Here is a 20,059-nt window from a genome sequence, read left to right as displayed (position 1 = left end):
AGGCTGGGAGGTGTCATACCACTGTTCTTCTCTGGCATCACACTGCCCACCGCATCCAACAGATCCTCAGGAAAAGGCCTGTGCCAGACATGGGGGGGCAGGATCTCCCCTCCCAATGGCTGGTGATAGGCCTTGGACCTCCTGCTTCATCAAAGCAAACCAAGACCTTACTCAGCACACTGCCTTTGCCTGTTTGTAATCATGGCCTCCAATTATCTTCTCAAACAAGTCCCTGGGGAGGCTGTCTTAGTAATAGCCCTCAGAGGGGCCCGTTAATACTCCAAGTCACTTCAACTTTTCCTTCTGACTTTACTTTCTCAAGCAATTGCATCATTCTCCTCTCAGTACCTGAGCTTCATAGACTCAGCACCAAAATACACCATGGAACTCATTAAAAGGAAGAAACTCCTAACATCTCTTGCATAGTTTTGTTCAAGACTTCAAGACTTGTTCAGCTAATTTGAGAGATTTCATGTTGTAGTTAAGGAGGAAGATTTCAAAAAGCACCTAATAAAAATCTTTTCTAATTTTAGGGTGAATTTTGTTGCATTTCAGCTTGGAGCATCATTCTCTAATTGAAATTGATCCAGGGGACCTGCATAGGGAGGAAAAGCAGACTCTTGAGGTCTGACACTGCATAGACAACCTTGCTCCTCACCACCCCAGCCCTGAAATTTCTCTCATTGGCCACTTGGCACTTCCTTCTCCTTTCCTTACACCAGACTTCACTCAAGTCTGCAGCTGGATGTTACAGCCCCTTTGCACCAGCTCCTACCTGCTGTACTAAGAGACCTGGCTGCACACAGGTGCAGAAGGGTTTTTCCCATCTCCAACCAAAGAACAGGAAAACATGCAGCAATTTAAAAATAAAAAAGCAATCTCCTCATCTTGTATGCCTTCTGTGAGGTTTACCTTCCCAAAAGGATGACCGTAGAATTATTTTATACTGATTGATAGGAGATTATAAACAATAGTGTTAGTATTGATCCGTATCATATGAATTCAATTCTAAATGATGAGGTTCCTGCTAAGGAAACAATTAGACAGACTGCTGATAGATGGGCAAGCTGGGCTGCTTCTAACTCAAAGCTCAAAGCAGCAACTGGGTTGGGTGAGAGCCATCTGAATGGTCAAAGAATAAGGGGAGGGCAAACCAGGAGAACCATGGGAAGTGCATAGGTCCAGACAGGCAGCTGGAAAGGGAACATTCAGCAGAGTCTGTTTAATCAAAACTAGTGGATGTACCTGGAAGATGAGGAAGCACATCATGACAGGGAAAGCGATGACAATGTGAATACAGGTGAACACCAGTATTTCTTCTCCTGTGATGAATTTACATCCTGAATATTCACATTTCTTCATGGTAGAAACTACACTGTCTGACATTTTATGGAAGAGATTGGATCTTTTGAAGTGATGAGTAGTTGCTCTATTAGTTAAGTACCAAAGAAATTACTGGGTATTGAGGCAGAGCTTTGCTGTCTGACAATAAGCAATCAGGAAAAACCACCAGAGACCCCATTGTATTTGAGGTAATTCCCTGGATTTGCAGCTGTCAGAAAGGACCTGCAGGAGACCAGAGCCCCTTGGGGGATTCAGGTGGAGGTAGATGGAGTTCCCAGGGCACCTCCACTGCCAGCAGTGCTCTTTATCCCTGCAACTACAGTCCAGCCCAGCACACAAACCCCTTCAAGGACACACCCCTTCTTCAGTGAATTCCTGAGACTGACCCGAAGTTGAAATGGCCATTGGGAACCCAAGATACTCTCCTTTGTCCCTACTAGACAGCTGAACATCCATTTACCATCCTGGGTCATCTGTGGCAAATTCAGGCTGCAAGACTCAAGAACAGGACACTTCAAATGCCTGAGACAGAACCCATCACCTTGCCCCACTTTGGGAAATCGTCCCCTTCCATCTATGGGTATGAAAGCGAAAAATGTGAAGTGACCCATCAGGTCAATGCACAGAGTAAGGAAGAGTCATACATATTGTGCTGTAGTGGTAGAAGGCAAAAAGCATTGCATTGTGCCTCAGACTAATGAAGGAGACCTAATCCAGTTCATCCACAAGATACAGAAAAAAAAAAAACTTGAAGCTCAGTGAAGGATGTTGAGTTGTGGCCTAAAATGAAGAAGGATGTTGATTACTGCTGAAGGAACTGTCCCTTTGTGCCATCACCAATGCCAATTACACAAGAACTATATCAAATAAAGGTAACACGTCCCACCCTGGCTCTGTTATCCCATGAGGCAGAGGACAGGGAGGTGACAGCCAAGGGACGCATTTGGGTGTGGAAGGTGGGGCCCAGCAGAGACAAGCAGTCAAGGCAGTGGGGTGGGAGAGGCCAGGAGAAGCAGCCCAAGGCGTGGTGCTGCTTGTGAGGACACATTTGTGCCAGCAGCCTGAGTGGGCAGCAGCTGTGCGGAGGTGAGGGGAGGCCAGGAAGCACATGCCAAGAATGCTCCTGCCAGCAGAGACAAGGCCAGGGCTGAGGGCAAGGGGAGAGGCAGGCCTAGGGCAGAGGGCTGCAAGGGAGCTGCTGAGCTCCCTGCCCCAGCAGCAGCCGCGCTGGCCCTCAGCAGATGTGCGAGGTCCTGCGTGCATCAGAGAGCAGCACCAAGCCCTGCTGGGAGCCCTCCCCTGCATGCTCCCACCACTCCCTGACACTGCTGTTGCCCTCTGCCGGGCACTGCCCAGCCCAGCCCCTGCCCACCTCTCCCCATCTCCCTGCCCTCTCCAGGCTGAGCTGGCCCCAGGGCAGTGCCCACCGCAGGTTGCTGCAGAGCTCTGGGCATGGCCACCGCCGCCCCAGCCCCTCGCAAGGCACCGCAGCTGCTGGGACAAAGGCGGCTCTGGGCCTCCCCAGCTGACCCCGGGCTGGGGCCAGCCACGGCTCAGGAGATGGAGTGCCCGGGGCTGGTTTTGCTGCTCTGTAGAGCCAGGGGGCTGTGGTGCATTGGGAGTCCTGGGGCACTGCCCCTTGCCTGTGCTGCTCAGCGTGGGCAGCAGACCCAACTCCATGGGGATCTCTGCTGCTGAGCCCCTTTCTATCTGCCTTGATGGCTCAGCAGCACAGAGCAGTGCTTGGCAGTGCCATGGGGTGTCTCTAAGGGCACGAAGGGCAGATGAGGGCTGCACTAGACCTGGATAACGCAGCTTCAAAGAGGCTATCAACAATCATTCCTAAGTCTTAAGGGCTTTTGCTTGCTGGCTCTTCCCAACCACTTCGGCCATTGTAGAGCCCTCCTTAGCCTGTGGGATCCTCAGGTTCTCCTTTTCCTTTGAGAAGGTCTATCTTGGATAGTCACTCATTAAATGAGGAACTGCACACTGCACACCTGTACTCTCACACTCTCCCTGGAGATCCCTTGACATCTCCTGATACATCCAGATTTCTCTCCAGGATGCCATTTGCAATCAACCCCAACACAAGTAGGACACTACCAGCCAGATAAATCAAAGGGCAGTTAATGTTTGCTGAGCCACGTGCAGCCAAGAAGGCAGATCCCAGTCTAGCCCTCGGTCTTACACTGGTCACTCTGGGACACTGATCCATGGTGAAGCCCAGAATATCAAGAGGTCTGTTCAGGGAGCAGCTCCTTGGGTGTCTTCCTAACATGAGCTTTGGAAGAGGAGTGCAGAGAAGCCACTGTAGAGAAAACAGGACGGTCACCAAGGTACACGAGATCTGAGGTCCTACCCAAACACTAGAGCACAAGGGAACAACATTGAAGCCAAAAGAGAGCAGCAGTGAAAAGGTCTTGTCCTGCTGCTGGCCATGGCCATGGCTCCAGGGAAGCAGCAGCCCCGACCCGAAGGCAGCAGAGAGGCAGAGCCCAGCGGGCAGTGAGGGGCAGCCCCGAGGGCCTCCGGGGCTGCTCCTCCATGTGGCAGCTGGGCTCTTGGCCCCGAGCCCCTCCTGTGTGCTGGGGCTGCTCCCCCAGCTCCAGAGGAAATGGAAAGAGAAAGCAGTTGAGACTAGTGTATATCTGATGGCTTCTCTACTGTCTTTATTTACAGAAAAACCCCCAGAGTTTCCTCACTGCATCCTTCAGCTGCGGGTTCCTCATGCTGTAGATCAGGGGGTTCACTGCTGGAGGCAACACAGAGTACAGAAAAGACACCACCAGGTCCAGGGATGGGGAGGGGATGGAGGGGGGCTTCAGGTAGGCAAACATGGCAGTGATGACAAATATGGAGATGATGGCCAGGTGAGGGAGGCACGTGGAAAAGGCTTTGTGCCGGCCCTGCTCAGAGGGCATCCTCAGCACAGCCCTGAAGATATGCACGTATGAGAAAACAATGAAAATGAAACAACCAAATACTAAAGAAAAACTAAATACAACTATCTCAACTTCCCTGAGGTAGGCATCTGAGCAGGAGAGCTTGAGGATGTGGGGGATTTCACAGAAGAACTGGTCCACAACATTGCCTTGGCAGAGGGGCAGGGAAAATGTATTGGCCGTGTGCAGGACAGCATAGAGAAAGCCACTGCCCCAGGCAGCTGCTGCCATCTTGGCACAAGCTCTGCTGTCCAGGACGCTCCCGTAGTGCAGGGGCTTGCAGATGGCAATGTAGCGGTCGTAGGCCATAATGGTGAGAACTGAATACTCTGAACCAAAGAAGAAGATGAAAAAGAGAACTTGCACAGCACACCCTTCATATGAGATGGCCCTTGTGTCCCAGAGGGCATTGGCCATGGCTTTGGGGAGGGTGGTGGAGATGCAGCCCAGGTCGAGGAGGGCGAGGTTGAGGAGGAAGAAGTACATGGGGGTGTGGAGGCGGTGGTCGCAGGCTACGGCGGTGAGGATGAGGCCGTTGCCCAGGAGGGCAGCCAGGTAGATGCCCAGGAAGAGCCCGAAGTGCAGGAGCTGCAGCTCGCGCGTGTCTGCAAATGCCAGCAGGAGGAACTCACTCACAGAGCTGCTGTTGGGCATTTTCTGACTCTGGATGCAGTTTTCTGTTGAAGAGGAGAAGGCAGAACAAATTTAGAACAGTTTTACCTCATGAAAACTTTCTGCAAGACTTAGAGCACCTACCAGCCTGAGAATCTCTCTTTGCAGGAGAACCTTTCTGCAGCTCTCTTGCTTAAGCTGTGGCTGCTGCTGGCTGAGAGTGGCACTGGGATCAGTGGCTGCAGTGGGCTGCAGAGAAGTCCTTCCTGATGTGCAACAGGAGGGAAGCAGGAACCTGGGGGAAACTCAAGTTCAGTCCACTTGTCATATCCATGAGCTTTACAAGGTGGTGGAAAACTTATCTGAATGCAGAGCAGAGCTGTAGGGATTTCGTTTGCTTTCTTTTATCCCAGTTGCCCCTGTAATGCTTAAGAGAGGTGTTGGAAGGTTGAACTCCCTGACATTTCCTGTGCACTCCTGGTGAAATCCTGTGGGTACCAGGAGGCAAATAGATCGTCAATTGATGAAGACTGAGCAGAGCAGCTCTGCCCAGCAGTCCTGTTCTCAGCTGCCCTGTGTCATCTCCCTGTGAGCTGCAGGACCATCCCACTCAGGTTTTTCCCTGAGATGAAACTGGAAACAGCTGAGAGCAGAGAAACCCCAGTCCAAGTGCACCTGGACAGGATCCTCACCTTGTCTCCAGGGGCCTGAGCAGGATCTCAGCTCTTCCCTCCTAGCCAGGGGTGCAGAAGCCTGACTCCAGCTACCCACAGACAGTCATCCAACAGCACGGACATGGCCTTAGCACAGAAGTGTCTTCCCCTTGGGGCACCTGCATAACACAAGGATGCCACGAGAGAGATGAGTTCTGATGGAGGGCAGCCTGCATCCCAGGGGTATGCCCCACAGACAGAGCTCAATATCCTAAAGCTGCAGTGTGCCAGGATCCCAGCTGCACCCCCTGCAGTGTCTGGAGGAGGCTTGGCCACTCTGCTCCTGCTTCTCTGGGCCCACCTCTTCTTTCCCCCTGCCCGTGCCCACAGACCCCATCCCCGTGCTCAGTGCTGCCCTGCAGCACCCTGCCACCAACAGGGCACTGCCAAGGGGCACCTCCATGGCTGCAGGAGCTACAGGGAAGCTGACAGAGAGCCCAGCACGGCCAGCCAGGGCAGGGTGTTCTGGGCTGACAGGGGGCACCTGGCTTAGGGCACTGCAAGGGGCTTCTGGCAGACTTCCTCACCTCACAGCGCAATCCAGCAGGACTCCCAAAGCCTACTCCATTGCCCACTGCCTTCTCAGAAACAAGACCCAGAAGGAGACCCTTCCAGGACCTGCAGCTGCATGGCCCTGCAGCCAGAAACTTACCTTGTCAAGGGCTGTGCAGATTTCTCCTGCAGTCAGCTCTCAGCATCCTCCCACTCCCAACTGCCTCCAACCCCTCTCTCCTTCTCTCCTCTCCATGTGTCTGCTGTGGTCAGAGCCCCCAGCCCTGCTGTGCTTTGCAGAGGAGCTGCTCCTGGGCAGAGCTGTCTCTCTGCACCAGGGCCTTCTTGCCAGGAGCTCTCTCTTTCCCAGGAGCCCGGCCCAGCTCAGCACCAGAGGCCCAGCCCAAGGCATTGGAATCACCCCTCTGGTGGCTTTGGTGATGAGCCCAAAAAACCTCAGGCACTGAGAGACAATTGAAGAAATCTCTCAAGAAGTCCAAGTATGATGCAAGTTTCCTGCAGTGTCCCCCTGAGGGCCAGCACTGACACAGCCTCCCCTGGAGCTTGTTAGAGCAGAACACTGGAGGCAGTGAGGACAAGTAGACCAAGGCAGTGTGAACATGACACTGATGTGTAGGAAAACTGGATGTGTTTCACCAAGCACAAGGGCCAGGCCTTGACCCTTGGTCCCTGGGAAGGGAGATCCTTTCCTTTCACACCTTGCTCAGGGCTCTTCCTGGGGCAGTAGGAGATGGCGATGTGCATTGCTAAGTGCAGGAGAATGATATGACCCCTGCCTGATTCATGGGTGGGGGTGAGGAGGCAATGAGGCCCTAGTGCTTTAACGATAAGCTGTTCCCTCATAGGCCTCAGTGGCAGAGACAACAGCCATAGCCATGGACACAAAGACCTCGGTCCTGTTGGGACTTTGAGCCTTGCCACAGCCATTGCTCGTCTCCATGCCAATCTGTATTAGGGACGTACAGACTTCCACGTCTTTCCCTGCTGGCTGCAGAGCCTTGTGGGTGAGTTTGCACACTGGATCTCAGCTGAGTATGATAACTCAGATCTTCTTGGTGGCCATACTCCTTGTAATGCAGCTCTGTAGGAAGCTGGTCTGGTTCCTGGTGAGCAGGCACCACTGCTCACATGGCATCCCTCGAGGTGTCCAGGCCCTCTTCCTCCTGGGCACTGCTCACTCAGCAGGGTCCCAGTCTGCCCTGATGTGTGAGGTTACTCTTCCACTAGTGCAGGACTAGGCTCTTCTCCTTGTAAATGTCAAGAGGTTTCTGTAGGCAAAATCCTGGAGTATTTCAAGGTTCCCCCACACTGATGCTCCATTCTGTCAGCTGTTAATGTCTGCAGGCAGACGGTTCTACCTTTGTGTGATTGTGCTATCTCTGACAAGGTAGCAGCATCAGGAGTTGCAGGAAAGTTTGGATAATACAGGAGTACCCAGTTGAATGGAATTGCAGCACAGAATCACAGAAGGGTAGAGGAGGGAAGGCTGCCAGGTTCCACCTCTTCTGTGCTTCCTTGTCATGCATGCTGTCAGTTTGTCTGGAGCTGTGTCCTAAATGTTATGGGGCTGTGCAGGTCAAAGTTAGAAGGGCCAAAGCCCAACTGGAGCTCTATCCATCCATTACTTGAAAGACAATAAAACTGTTTATATAAATACTTTAAGAAAGGAGGATTAAGGAGACTCATCATCCTTTATTGCATTTGGGGGGAAACCTGGTGACAAGAGATGAGGTAAAGGTAGAGGCACTTAGTACCTTCTTTGCCTCAGTCTCTAGCAAAAGACCAGTTGTTCCCCTGGACATTTCTTCCTCCTCATGGCCAGTGCCACCCTTCCAAAGTGCACTCTATGGCAGTTTTTTCTCTCCTGCTCTTTCCTACTACCAAAGAAAGCTCCATCAAGGTGGAAACCACTCCTAAAGTAGGCATCCCAACCCATCAACCTTCTTGAGGCCTGTCAGCCAACCAGACACAAGTCACCTCACCACCATCTTCCAAGCCATGGGCCTGATGCTGGCCTTGCAGGTTCTTGGCTAGACACACCCAAACCTTGTGCCTCCTGCTGTCCAGTCATGTACTCAAGCAGAAGGGACGGGACAACCCATATTCAGGCCTTCTTTCTGTCTGGGTCCTCCTGGGTATGTACGCAGAGGGGATCCCACAGTCAGCATGCCAACCAGGTGCCTTCTGCTGGCCTACCAGGGCCACTGGCAGATGTCAGCCGAAAAGTACAGATCCCAGGTCTAAGTCAAGGGTGACCTGTCATCTACCTGAGACAGAAGTGACCTCACAGTCCCTTTCTGTGACACTTTCCCGCTGCTGCCCTGTCAACTGCAGAGACAGAAGTGACTTCACAGTCACTGCCATAGTCACATTCCTTGGCGGAGCTGACCACTTTCAGATACCCACAGGACTAGAGCTCAACTTTCTGGGTTAGACAGTAAACAAAGGTTTAATGGGAAGGTTTGGTGTTCTTCTGTGGGTATCAGGTCTGCCAAGAAGTCTAGGGTTACATAGAGCATTTTAATGCTAGTCTTAAGAGAAGGGATTAGGGTGAACAAGAGAGTAAAGGTAAGGGAAAGTGGCTATGGCCTGAGTTTTGCTTCAAGGCATACTTTGAATTCAAGCATTAGAGTAGTGGATTCTTGTCAGAGTGTTGGAGTAGCACTTATGTTTTAGGGATTTAAATTACTGGTTAAAATAAGGTAAGGGCCATAAATGACTCTTTTAAATCAATATTACTGCAGCTTCGACGTTACACGAACCCTCTTACCTCTCTGAAATCATTAATTTCTGCCGGCCATGCATGTGCAGGGATGGGAGAAGGAATGCCATAGCAAGGATGGAACTGAGCTTGGCAAGGGGTGCAAAAAATAACAGGAAGGGATTCTATAGATACATTGCTCAGGAAAGAAAGGCCAAGGAGAGTGTACCCCCTCTGAGGGATGAGAAGGGTGAACTGGTACTGAGAGACATGGAGAAGGCTGAGGTACTCAACAACTTCTTTTCCTCAGTCTTCACTGCCAGTCAGGCTTCCCAAGTCTTTCATCTCCCTGAACCCATAGATGGAGGCTGGGGGGCAAAGTCCCACCCACTGTAAGTAAAAAGCAGGTTCGAGATCACCTGACGAAACTAAACATGTACAAATCTATGGGGCCTGATGACTTGAATCCCAGGATCCTGAGGGAACTGGCTGATGTAGTTGCCAAGACTCTCTCCATCATATTTGAAAAGTCGTGGCAGTTGGGTGAAGTCCCTAGTGAATGGAAAAAGGAAAATATTCCCATTTTTATAAAGGGTAGAAAGGAGGACCCAAGGAACTACAGAATGGTGAGCCTCACCTATGTGCCTGGCAAGATTGTGGAAAAGATCCTCCTGGAATCAATGTCAAGGCACATGCAAGACAAAGAGGTGATCCGAGACAGCCAGCATGGCTTCACCAAAGGGTAAATAGTGCCTGACTAATCTGATGCCTTTCTACAATGGAGTGACCACATCAGACAACAAGGGAAGAGTGACCAATGTCATCCACGTGGACTTCTGTAAGACTTTGACATGGTCCCACATGACATCCTGGTCTCCAAATTGGAGAGATATGCTTTGGATGGGTGCACCATTCAGTGGATAAGGAGTTGGCTTGAAGGTCACACCCAGAGAGCAGTGGTCAATGGCTCTATGTCCAAGTGGAGGCCAGTGATGAGTTGTGTACCTCAGGGGTCTGTCCTGGGACCAGTGCTGTTTAATATCTTTATCAATGACATAGACAGTGGGATCAAGTGCACCCTCAGGAAGACTGCAGATGACACCAAGCTGAGTGGTGTAGTTGATGAAACAGAGGAAGGGATGCCATCCAAAGGGTCCTGGACAAGCTTGAAATTTGGGCCTCTGTGAACCTAAGGAGGTTCAACAAGTCCAAGTGCAAAGTGCTGCACCTGGGCCGGGGAAATCCCAGACAGGAGGATAGGCTGGGAGAAGACCTCATTGAGAGCAGCCCTGCAGAGAAGGACTTGGGGGTTCTGCTGGACAAAAATCTCAACATGAGCCAGCAGTGTGCACTTGTAGCCCAGAAGGCCAACTGCATCCTGGGCTGCATCAAAAGAGGGGTGGCCAGCAGGTGGAGGCAAGTGATTGTCCTCCTCTGCTCTGCCTTTGTGAGGCCCCACTTGGAGTCCTGCATCCAGGTCTGGAGCCCCCAGCATAAGAAGGATGTGGATCTGTTAGAGCAGGTCCAGAGGAGGGGCAAGAAGATGATCAAGGGGCTGGAGCACGTTCCCTATGAAGAAAGGCTGAGAGAGATGGGGCTGTTCAGCCTGGAGAAGAGAAATCCCCTGGGTGACCTCTTTGTGGCCTTTCAGTACTTAAAAGAGGCTTCTAAAAAAGATGGAGAGTGACTCTTTGCTCAATCAGATAATGACAGGACAAGGGAGAATGGTTTTAAGCTAAAAGAGGTGAGATTTAGATTAGAGGTTAGGAGAAAATTCTTCACTTAGAGGGAGGTGAGGCACTGGAACACGTTGCCAAGAGACCTTAGAGATGCCCCATCCCTGGAGTTGATCAAGAGCAGGTTAGATGAGGCCCTGGGCAACCTGATCTCATGGGGGGCATCCCTGCTTATGGCTGGGGGGTTGGAACTAGATGACCTTTAAGGTCCTTTCCAATATGAGCCATTCTATGATTCTATGGTCTCACAGACTATACCTCAAGCATGACTCCCATCCCATCAGCCAAGGCATTGTAATCACCCCTCTGGTGGCTTTGGTGATGAGCCCAAAAAACCTCAGGCACTGAGGGCAAATTGAAGAAATCTCTCAAGAAGTCCAAGTGTGATGCAAGTTTCCTGCAGTGTCCCCCTGAGGGCCAGCACTGACATAGCCTCCCTTGGAGCTTGTTAGAGCAAAACACTGGAGGCAGTGAGGACAAATAGAGAAAGACAATGTCAAGGCACACTGATGTGTAGAAAATCTGGATGTGTTTCACCAAGTACAAGGGCCAGGCCTTGACCCCCTGACCGTGGGAAGGGAGATCCTTTCCGTTCACACCTGGCTCAGGGCTCTTCCTGGGGCAGTAGGAGATGGGGATGTGCGTTGCCAAGTGCAAGAGAATGGTACGACCCCTGCCTGATTCATGGTTGGGGGCGAGGAGGCAATGAGGTCCCGGTGCTTTAACGTTAAGCTGTCTCCTCACAGGCCTCAGTGGCAGAGACAACAGCCAGAGCCCTGGACACAAAGACCTCGGTCCTGTTGGGACTCTCAGCCTTGCTACAGCCCTTGCTCCTCTCCACACCAAACTGTCTGAGGGACTCCCAGACCCACACATCTTTGCCCGCTGACTGTAGACTCTTATCTGTGTGGTGTCACACTGCATCTGAGCTGAGTATGATAACTCAGATTTTCTTGGTGGCCATGCCCCTCGTAAGGCAGCTCTGTATGAAGCTGGCCTGGTTCCTGGTGAGCAGGCACCGTTGCTTGTATGGCATCCCTCGTGGGGGATGTTCACAAGTCTATGGAGCTAGATGGGACCCACCCGAGGGTACAGAGAGATTGCAGAGGTGCTCACCCAGGTGCTTTCCACCATTTGTCAGCAGTCCTGGCTATCAGGGGAATTCCCAGTCAACTGGTAACTAGCAAATGTGATGCCCACCTACAAAATGGCTGGAAGGAGGATCTGGGGAACTACAGGCCTGTCAGTCTGAACTTGGTGCTGCGGAAGCTCATGGAGCAGATTATCTTGAGTACCATCACACAACGCTTCCAGGACAACCAGGAAATCAGGCCCAGTCAGCATGGGTTTATCAAAGGCAGGTCCTGCTTGGTAAATCAGATCTCAATCTATGACAAGGTGATGCTCTCAGTGGATGAGGGAAAGGCTGTGGCTGTGGTCTACCTAGACCACAGTAAGGCTTTTTACGTCTTTTCCCACAGCACTCTCCAGAGAAACTGGCTGCTCAAGGCTTGGACAGGTGTACGCTTTGTTGTGTTAAAAACTGGCCCAAAGAGTCCTGCTAAATGCAGATAAATGCAGTTGGAGGCCTGTTATTAGTGGTGTCCCCCAGGGCTCAGTACTGGAGCCAGTTCTCATCAATATCTTCATCAATGATGTGAATGAGGGGATCGAGTGCACCCTCAGTAAGTTTGCAGACGACACCAAGTTTGGAGTGAATGTTGATCTGTTCAAGGGTAGGAGGGCTTGTGAGGCTACAACTCAAGTACAGTGTTCAGCTCTGTGGCCCCAATAAGCATGTGTATCTATTAGAAGGAGTCCAGAGGAGAGCCATGAGGACAATCAGTGTGCTGCAGCACTTTTCCTATGAACATGCTGAGGAAGATGGGTTTGTTCAGCCTGGACAAGAGAAGGCTCTGGGGAGACCTTAAGGAGCCCTTCCAGTACCAATAGGGAGCCTACAGGAAAGCTGGGGAGGGAGTCTTCATCAGAGTGTCATGATAGGACTAGCGGTAATGGTTTTAAACTGAAAGAGGGTAGATTTAGATTAGATATTAGAAAGAAGTTCTTTACTTAGAGGGTGGTAAAGCAGTAGAACAGGCTGCCCAGAGAAGTTGTGGATGCCCTATCCCTGGAAGTAGTCAAGCCTAGGTTGGATGGGGCTTTGAGCAACCTGGTCTAGTGGAAGCCGACTCGATGGTGGGGCAGAGTGAGAAGCAGAGAAGGCCTTGATGCTGTGCAACCACTGCACAGGAACAACAACTACAGCTGTGGGTGACCAACACTGCTCTAGTCACATATCAAAAACACAGCACCACAGGGGCTGCTCTGCAGAGAGTAACTCTGTCCCAGACAGAGACAATAGAGGGCCCCACGCTGGACAAGAAGGCTCCCTCCGAGCTCCGGAAGGAGCCACAAAGGTGCTAATAAGCACCAGGACAACTGAGGAAGCCCAAAGGCCCTTCTGAAGGGTCACTGAGTGCCACCTGAGAGGCAGTGCTCTGCACTGGGGAGGGGAAGGAGAAAGACTTGAGTGAAGGCTGTGAGAAACGAAGAAATTCAGGGCTTTAGCAGATCCTTAAAGTACTGCCTGAGTCCCCAAATGGAAACCAATGTATGTCTGTGGGTGGAGGAGGAAGAATTGGCGAGTCATGGGACTGGGGAAGAGCTGAAGGACTCTGTGTGAAGCTGGGCTGATGGAGAAGTGTCCACGTTGCATGTGTGCCTGAGCCTGGGACAAGGGGCCTGCCCGCGGTGCGGGATGGTTGGGCTGTGCTCAGCCATGCCCCAGGAGCTGACCTTGCTCTCTTCCTCCCCACCACTCCCCACATGGAGCAGGCCCTCAGGAAACACCCATGAGCCTGGAGATGCACCAACATGCTGCGGTGAGGGGCCACTACTGCAGGGGAAGACGGGAGGGTTGGAGAGACATGTGGGACCTGCTGGCAAGAGTGGTGTGTGCAGAGCATGCGGGGACATCTTCAGGGGCAGCGTGAGCCTGAGAGAGTGCAGTGAATGGAGCCCGCAGAGTGTGAGCCTTTCCAAGGTGGACTGACCAGGCTCAAGTGCTCAATCTGGTGTGAGCAGGCAGAGGAGAGCTCTGCAGCCCCAGGCCACGCAGCAGCCCCAGCAAAGGAGTCTGGCAAGTGATTTGTTGCAGCCCTGGGGCAATGGCAGTGACCCCATGAGCTGGGTCTGCCTCCCAGCCTGCCCAGCACAGCCCTGCCGAGTGCCACCGTGCCGCAGGCACCACAGCCCCCTCGCTCTGCAGAGCAGCACCGCCAGCTGGGGCTGGGGCTGGGGCTGGGGATGGCGATGGCGATGGCGATGGCGATGGGGATGGCGATGGGGATGGGGATGGGGATGGGAGGGCGCTTCCCCTGTGTGTCTTCTAGGCCAGCTTCAGGCACACAGCTTCTAGACCTGAGCATGTTCTTCACTGTGCACAAGGAGCTGAGAGGCCACCAACAGGCACGGGGCTGGAACATTGCCTGCAAGGCCCCTCCTGCCCTAGCACCTCACAAGACTGGTGCATAACAGGCTCCTGTGCGTCAGAGAGGCTGGGAGTCAAGCAGCAGTGCCATGGGCTGGAAGGATCACAACCAGCTCACTTCTAGCTGGGTAGGTCCTGGGCCAAAAAGAGGGTATTTTGTAGGTGTGGTATTATAAGCTTAGTGATGCCTCGGAAATTCCTAATCCACTCCTAAGTCAATGTCTATAAAGTGGATTGTGAGTTGAGCTCTTTCTGTAGTAGCTGACAGGTCATCCCTTGACTCCTGGCTGGGAACGGTGCATTTAGGCTCACATCTGCCAGTGTCCGTGAAAGGCCAGCATATGCGCCTGCTTTGCACATAGTTTGTGAGATCCACTCTTCCTAAGTACGAGGTAGGCCCCATAGGGGAAGAGGTCTTGGACACAGGTTGTCATGTCAGAGGTATCAGCTTTTGCCTAAAGCCATCCTTCAGGACTGCTTTCTGTTTTCCACACAGAGGCAGCTACTGCCTGCAAGATGCCTGGGGGAAACTGAAGCATGCATGAGGACCTGGGAAAAGTTACTCTGGACCCATAGGAGCCATTCTGGAACCAAAACTTGTAGGCAGGACACACACGTTTGTGGTGCTGCAGAGCTGTTGGGCACATTATGCAGGGTGCTCCATGCTGGCTTAGGAGCTGCTTCTTTCTCAGGAACGCAGTGGCCAACAGCGGTGAGACACATACTCTGAGATCATGAATGTCATGAGAATCCTGCTTCCAAAAAGATGACTGATATTGGAAGGTCAGGTGAGGGCTGGACAGGAGAGATGTGAGATTTGAGGTAGGGAAGAGGAGCTTGGCCAGCAGAAATTAACGATTTTGAAAAGGTAAGAGGGTTCAGGTAATGTAGATCCTGCCGTAAAACAGTCTTAAAACGGTCATGTGAAGCCTTTCCCCTATTTTAACATGTAATCTTTATCCCTAAACCTAAATGCTACTCCAAACCCTGACAGGAATCCACTACTGTAAAGCCTGACCTCAGAGTATCCCTTGAAGCAAAACTCAGCCCAAACCCCATTCCCTTACCTTTACTCTCTTGCTCACCCTGATCCCTGCCCTTAACACTACCATTAAAATGCTCTATTTAACCCTAGACTTCTTGGCAGAAAAACCCTAAACAAAACCCTAAAGCAAAGAGCTTTCACATAACCACAAAACCACAGACCTGACACCCCAAGCAGAACACCAAACCCTCCCATTACACACTTGCTTAATCTCTAACCCCATCTCTAATCCCTAATCTAATCCCTAATCTAATCTCTAATCCCATACATGAATAATTAACATCCTAAACCCCTGTTCCTGTGCATTAACCTCCTCACCTTCAGCCCCTCTCCTAACCCTTACCTTTATGCCCTTGATCCCTTGGGACAGGGCAGGAACCGTGAGGTTGCTGTGCAGTCACATGGCATTCAAAGATGAATGTGGGGGGCCATGGATCTGATCAGCTTGTGGGCCACAAGGAGGAGATGGCTGGGAATGATCTGATGAGCTCAGCTCTGCCTCAAGATCTCCTGCACCAGCAGGAGGAATGTGACTGTGGAAGTGACTGTGAGGTCACTTCTGTCTCTGCAGTTGATAGGGCAGCAGCAGGAACATGCCGCAGAAAGGGACTGTGAGGTCACTTCTCTCTGGACTAGCTGACAGGTCACCCTTGACTTAGACCTGGGATCTGTACTTTTTGGCCAGTAGCCCTCGTAGGTCAGCAGAAGGCACCTGGTTGGCATGCTGACTGTGGGATCCCCTCTGCGTACATACCCAGGAGGACCCAGACAGAAAGAAGGCCTGGATATGGGTTGTCATGTCCCTTCTGCTTGAGTACATGACTGGAAAGCAGAAGGCACAAGGCTTGGGTGTGTCTACAAAAGAAGCTGCAAGGCCAGCATCAGGCCCATGGCTTGGAAGATGGTGGTGAGGTGACTTGTGTCTGGTTGGCTGACAGGCCTCAAGAAGGCTGATGGGTTCAGATGCCTACTTTAGGAGTGGTTTCCACCTTGATGGAGCTTTCTTTGGTAGTAGGAAAGAGCAGGAGAGAAAAAACTGCCACAGAGTGCACATTGGAAGGGTGGCACTGGCCACGAGGTTGAAGAAATGTCCATCAAGGTGTCATGCTGTGTTGCAAGAGGTCACCCAAAGAGTGTCTGTGATCAGACCACGGCTTTGTATTTTAAGGAACAGCTGGTGAGGGTTCATGAGACATTGGTGAAATGATGGAGATGCTGGGATGAGAGCAAGGTGGTGAACAGAGACGGGTGTCTGTAGTCTTCAAGGAAATAGGGCAAAGTGTGGGACAGCATAGGAGAACCTGCAGAGGAGAAGGGAGAGGGTGCTGGCAAGAATGGAAGGCCCCAACAACCCTGACATTTTTGTCCCCTTGGCTAGAGCTTATGAGGAGACGAGATACAGTCATTGCAATGGAGACTCACTGCTACCTTGCAACCCTGTGCAAAGGCTGGGAGGTGTCATACCACTGTTCTTCTCTGGCATCACACTGCCCACCGCATCCAACAGATCCTCAAGAAAAGGCCTGTGCCAGACATGGGGGGGCAGGATCTCCCCTCCCAATGGCTGGTGATAGGCCTTGGACCTCCTGCTTCATCAAAGCAAACCAAGACCTTACTCAGCACACTGCCTTTGCCTGTTTGTAATCATGGCCTCCAATTATCTTCTCAAACAAGTCCCTGGGGAGGCTGTCTTAGTAATAGCCCTCAGAGGGGCCCGTTAATACTCCAAGTCACTTCAACTTTTCCTTCTGACTTTACTTTCTCAAGCAATTGCATCATTCTCCTCTCAGTACCTGAGCTTCATAGACTCAGCACCAAAATACACCATGGAACTCATTAAAAGGAAGAAACTCCTAACATCTCTTGCATAGTTTTGTTCAAGACTTCAAGACTTGTTCAGCTAATTTGAGAGATTTCATGTTGTAGTTAAGGAGGAAGATTTCAAAAAGCACCTAATAAAAATCTTTTCTAATTTTAGGGTGAATTTTGTTGCATTTCAGCTTGGAGCATCATTCTCTAATTGATATTGATCCAGGGGACCTGCATAGGGAGGAAAAGCAGACTCTTGAGGTCTGACACTGCATGGACAACCTTGCTCCTCACCACCCCAGCCCTGAAATTTCTCTCATTGGCCACTTGGCACTTCCTTCTCCTTTCCTTACACCAGACTTCACTCAAGTCTGCAGCTGGATGTTACAGCCCCTTTGCACCAGCTCCTACCTGCTGTACTAAGAGACCTGGCTGCACACAGGTGCAGAAGGGTTTTTCCCATCTCCAACCAAAGAACAGGAAAACATGCAGCAATTTAAAAATAAAAAAGCAATCTCCTCATCTTGTATGCCTTCTGTGAGGTTTACCTTCCCAAAAGGATGACCGTAGAATTATTTTATACTGATTGATAGGAGATTATAAACAATAGTGTTAGTATTGATCCGTATCATATGAATTCAATTCTAAATGATGAGGTTCCTGCTAAGGAAACAATTAGACAGACTGCTGATAGATGGGCAAGCTGGGCTGCTTCTAACTCAAAGCTCAAAGCAGCAACTGGGTTGGGTGAGAGCCATCTGAATGGTCAAAGAATAAGGGGAGGGCAAACCAGGAGAACCATGGGAAGTGCATAGGTCCAGACAGGCAGCTGGAAAGGGAACATTCAGCAGAGTCTGTTTAATCAAAACTAGTGGATGTACCTGGAAGATGAGGAAGCACATCATGACAGGGAAAGCGATGACAATCTGTAAACACCAGTATTTCTTCTCCTGTGATGAATTTACATCCTGAATATTCACATTTCTTCATGGTAGAAACTACACTGTCTGACATTTTATGGAAGAGATTGGATCTTTTGAAGTGATGAGTAGTTGCTCTATTAGTTAAGTACCAAAGAAATTACTGGGTATTGAGGCAGAGCTTTGCTGTCTGACAATAAGCAATCAGGAAAAACCACCAGAGACCCCATTGTATTTGAGGTAATTCCCTGGATTTGCAGCTGTCAGAAAGGACCTGCAGGAGACCAGAGCCCCTTGGGGGATTCAGGTGGAGGTAGATGGAGTTCCCAGGGCACCTCCACTGCCAGCAGTGCTCTTTATCCCTGCAACTACAGTCCAGTCCAGCACACAAACCCCTTCAAGGACACACCCCTTCTTCAGTGAATTCCTGAGACTGACCCGAAGTTGAAATGGCCATTGGGAACCCAAGATACTCTCCTTTGTCCCTACTAGACAGCTGAACATCGATTTACCATCCTGGGTCATCTGTGGCAAATTCAGGCTGCAAGACTCAAGAACAGGACACTTCAAATGCCTGAGACAGAACCCATCACCTTGCCCCACTTTGGGAAATCGTCCCCTTCCATCTATGGGTATGAAAGCGAAAAATGTGAAGTGACCCATCAGGTCAATGCACAGAGTAAGGAAGAGTCATACATATTGTGCTGTAGTGGTAGAAGGCAAAAAGCATTGCATTGTGCCTCAGACTAATGAAGGAGACCTAATCCAGTTCATCCACAAGATACAGAAAAAAAAAAAAACTTGAAGCTCAGTGAAGGATGTTGAGTTGTGGCCTAAAATGAAGAAGGATGTTGATTACTGCAGAAGGAACTGTCCCTTTGTGCCATCACCAATGCCAATTACACAAGAACTATATCAAATAAAGGTAACACGTCCCACCCTGGCTCTGTTATCCCATGAGGCAGAGGACAGGGAGGTGACAGCCAAGGGACGCATTTGGGTGTGGAAGGTGGGGCCCAGCAGAGACAAGCAGTCAAGGCAGTGGGGTGGGAGAGGCCAGGAGAAGCAGCCCAAGGCGTGGTGCTGCTTGTGAGGACACATTTGTGCCAGCAGCCTGAGTGGGCAGCAGCTGTGCGGAGGTGAGGGGAGGCCAGGAAGCACATGCCAAGAATGCTCCGGCCAGCAGAGACAAGGCCAGGGCTGAGGGCAAGGGGAGAGGCAGGCCTAGGGCAGAGGGCTGCAAGGGAGCTGCTGAGCTCCCTGCCCCAGCAGCAGCCGCGCTGGCCCTCAGCAGATGTGCGAGGTCCTGCGTGCATCAGAGAACAGCACCAAGCCCTGCTGGGAGCCCTCCCCTGCATGCTCCCACCACTCCCTGACACTGCTGTTGCCCTCTGCCGGGCACTGCCCAGCCCAGCCCCTGCCCACCTCTCCCCATCTCCCTGCCCTCTCCAGGCTGAGCTGGCCCCAGGGCAGTGCCCACCGCAGGTTGCTGCAGAGCTCTGGGCATGGCCACCGCCGCCCCAGCCCCTCGCAAGGCACCGCAGCTGCTGGGACAAAGGCGGCTCTGGGCCTCCCCAGCTGACCCCGGGCTGGGGCCAGCCACGGCTCAGGAGATGGAGTGCCCGGGGCTGGTTTTGCTGCTCTGTAGAGCCAGGGGGCTGTGGTGCATTGGGAGTCCTGGGGCACTGCCCCTTGCCTGTGCTGCTCAGCGTGGGCAGCAGACCCAACTCCATGGGGATCTCTGCTGCTGAGCCCCTTTCTATCTGCCTTGATGGCTCAGCAGCACAGAGCAGTGCTTGGCAGTGCCATGGGGTGTCTCTAAGGGCACGAAGGGCAGATGAGGGCTGCACTAGACCTGGATAACGCAGCTTCAAAGAGGCTATCAACAATCATTCCTAAGTCTTAAGGGCTTTTGCTTGCTGGCTCTTCCCAACCACTTCGGCCATTGTAGAGCCCTCCTTAGCCTGTGGGATCCTCAGGTTCTCCTTTTCCTTTGAGAAGGTCTATCTTGGATAGTCACTCATTAAATGAGGAACTGCACACTGCACACCTGTACTCTCACACTCTCCCTGGAGATCCCTTGACATCTCCTGATACATCCAGATTTCTCTCCAGGATGCCATTTGCAATCAACCCCAACACAAGTAGGACACTACCAGCCAGATAAATCAAAGGGCAGTTAATGTTTGCTGAGCCACGTGCAGCCAAGAAGGCAGATCCCAGTCTAGCCC

General features: G+C 51.6%; 1 protein-coding gene across 1 annotated transcript; it reads right to left on the bottom strand.

The window, feature by feature from the left end:
• Window positions 1-4,013: 4,013 nt before the first annotated feature.
• On the bottom strand, window positions 4,014-4,940 carry LOC121062514 (olfactory receptor 14C36-like). The gene has a single exon (XM_040542564.1). The coding sequence runs from the start codon at window positions 4,938-4,940 to the stop codon at window positions 4,014-4,016; it is 927 nt and encodes a 308-aa protein (XP_040398498.1).
• Between the last annotated feature and the right edge of the window lie 15,119 nt (window positions 4,941-20,059).

Source organism: Cygnus olor, chromosome 31 (assembly GCF_009769625.2).
Source record: "Cygnus olor isolate bCygOlo1 chromosome 31, bCygOlo1.pri.v2, whole genome shotgun sequence".
NCBI classification, from domain to species: domain Eukaryota; kingdom Metazoa; phylum Chordata; class Aves; order Anseriformes; family Anatidae; genus Cygnus; species Cygnus olor.
The sequence above is the reverse complement of the archived record's forward strand: the minus strand, read 5'-3'. Positions and strand labels throughout refer to the sequence as shown.

What these genes read in the sequence shown, in the direction of transcription:
- LOC121062514 (XM_040542564.1), bottom strand. Translation starts at nt 4,940, where the DNA reads ATGCCCAACAGCAGCTCTGTGAGTGAGTTCCTCCTGCTGGCATTTGCA.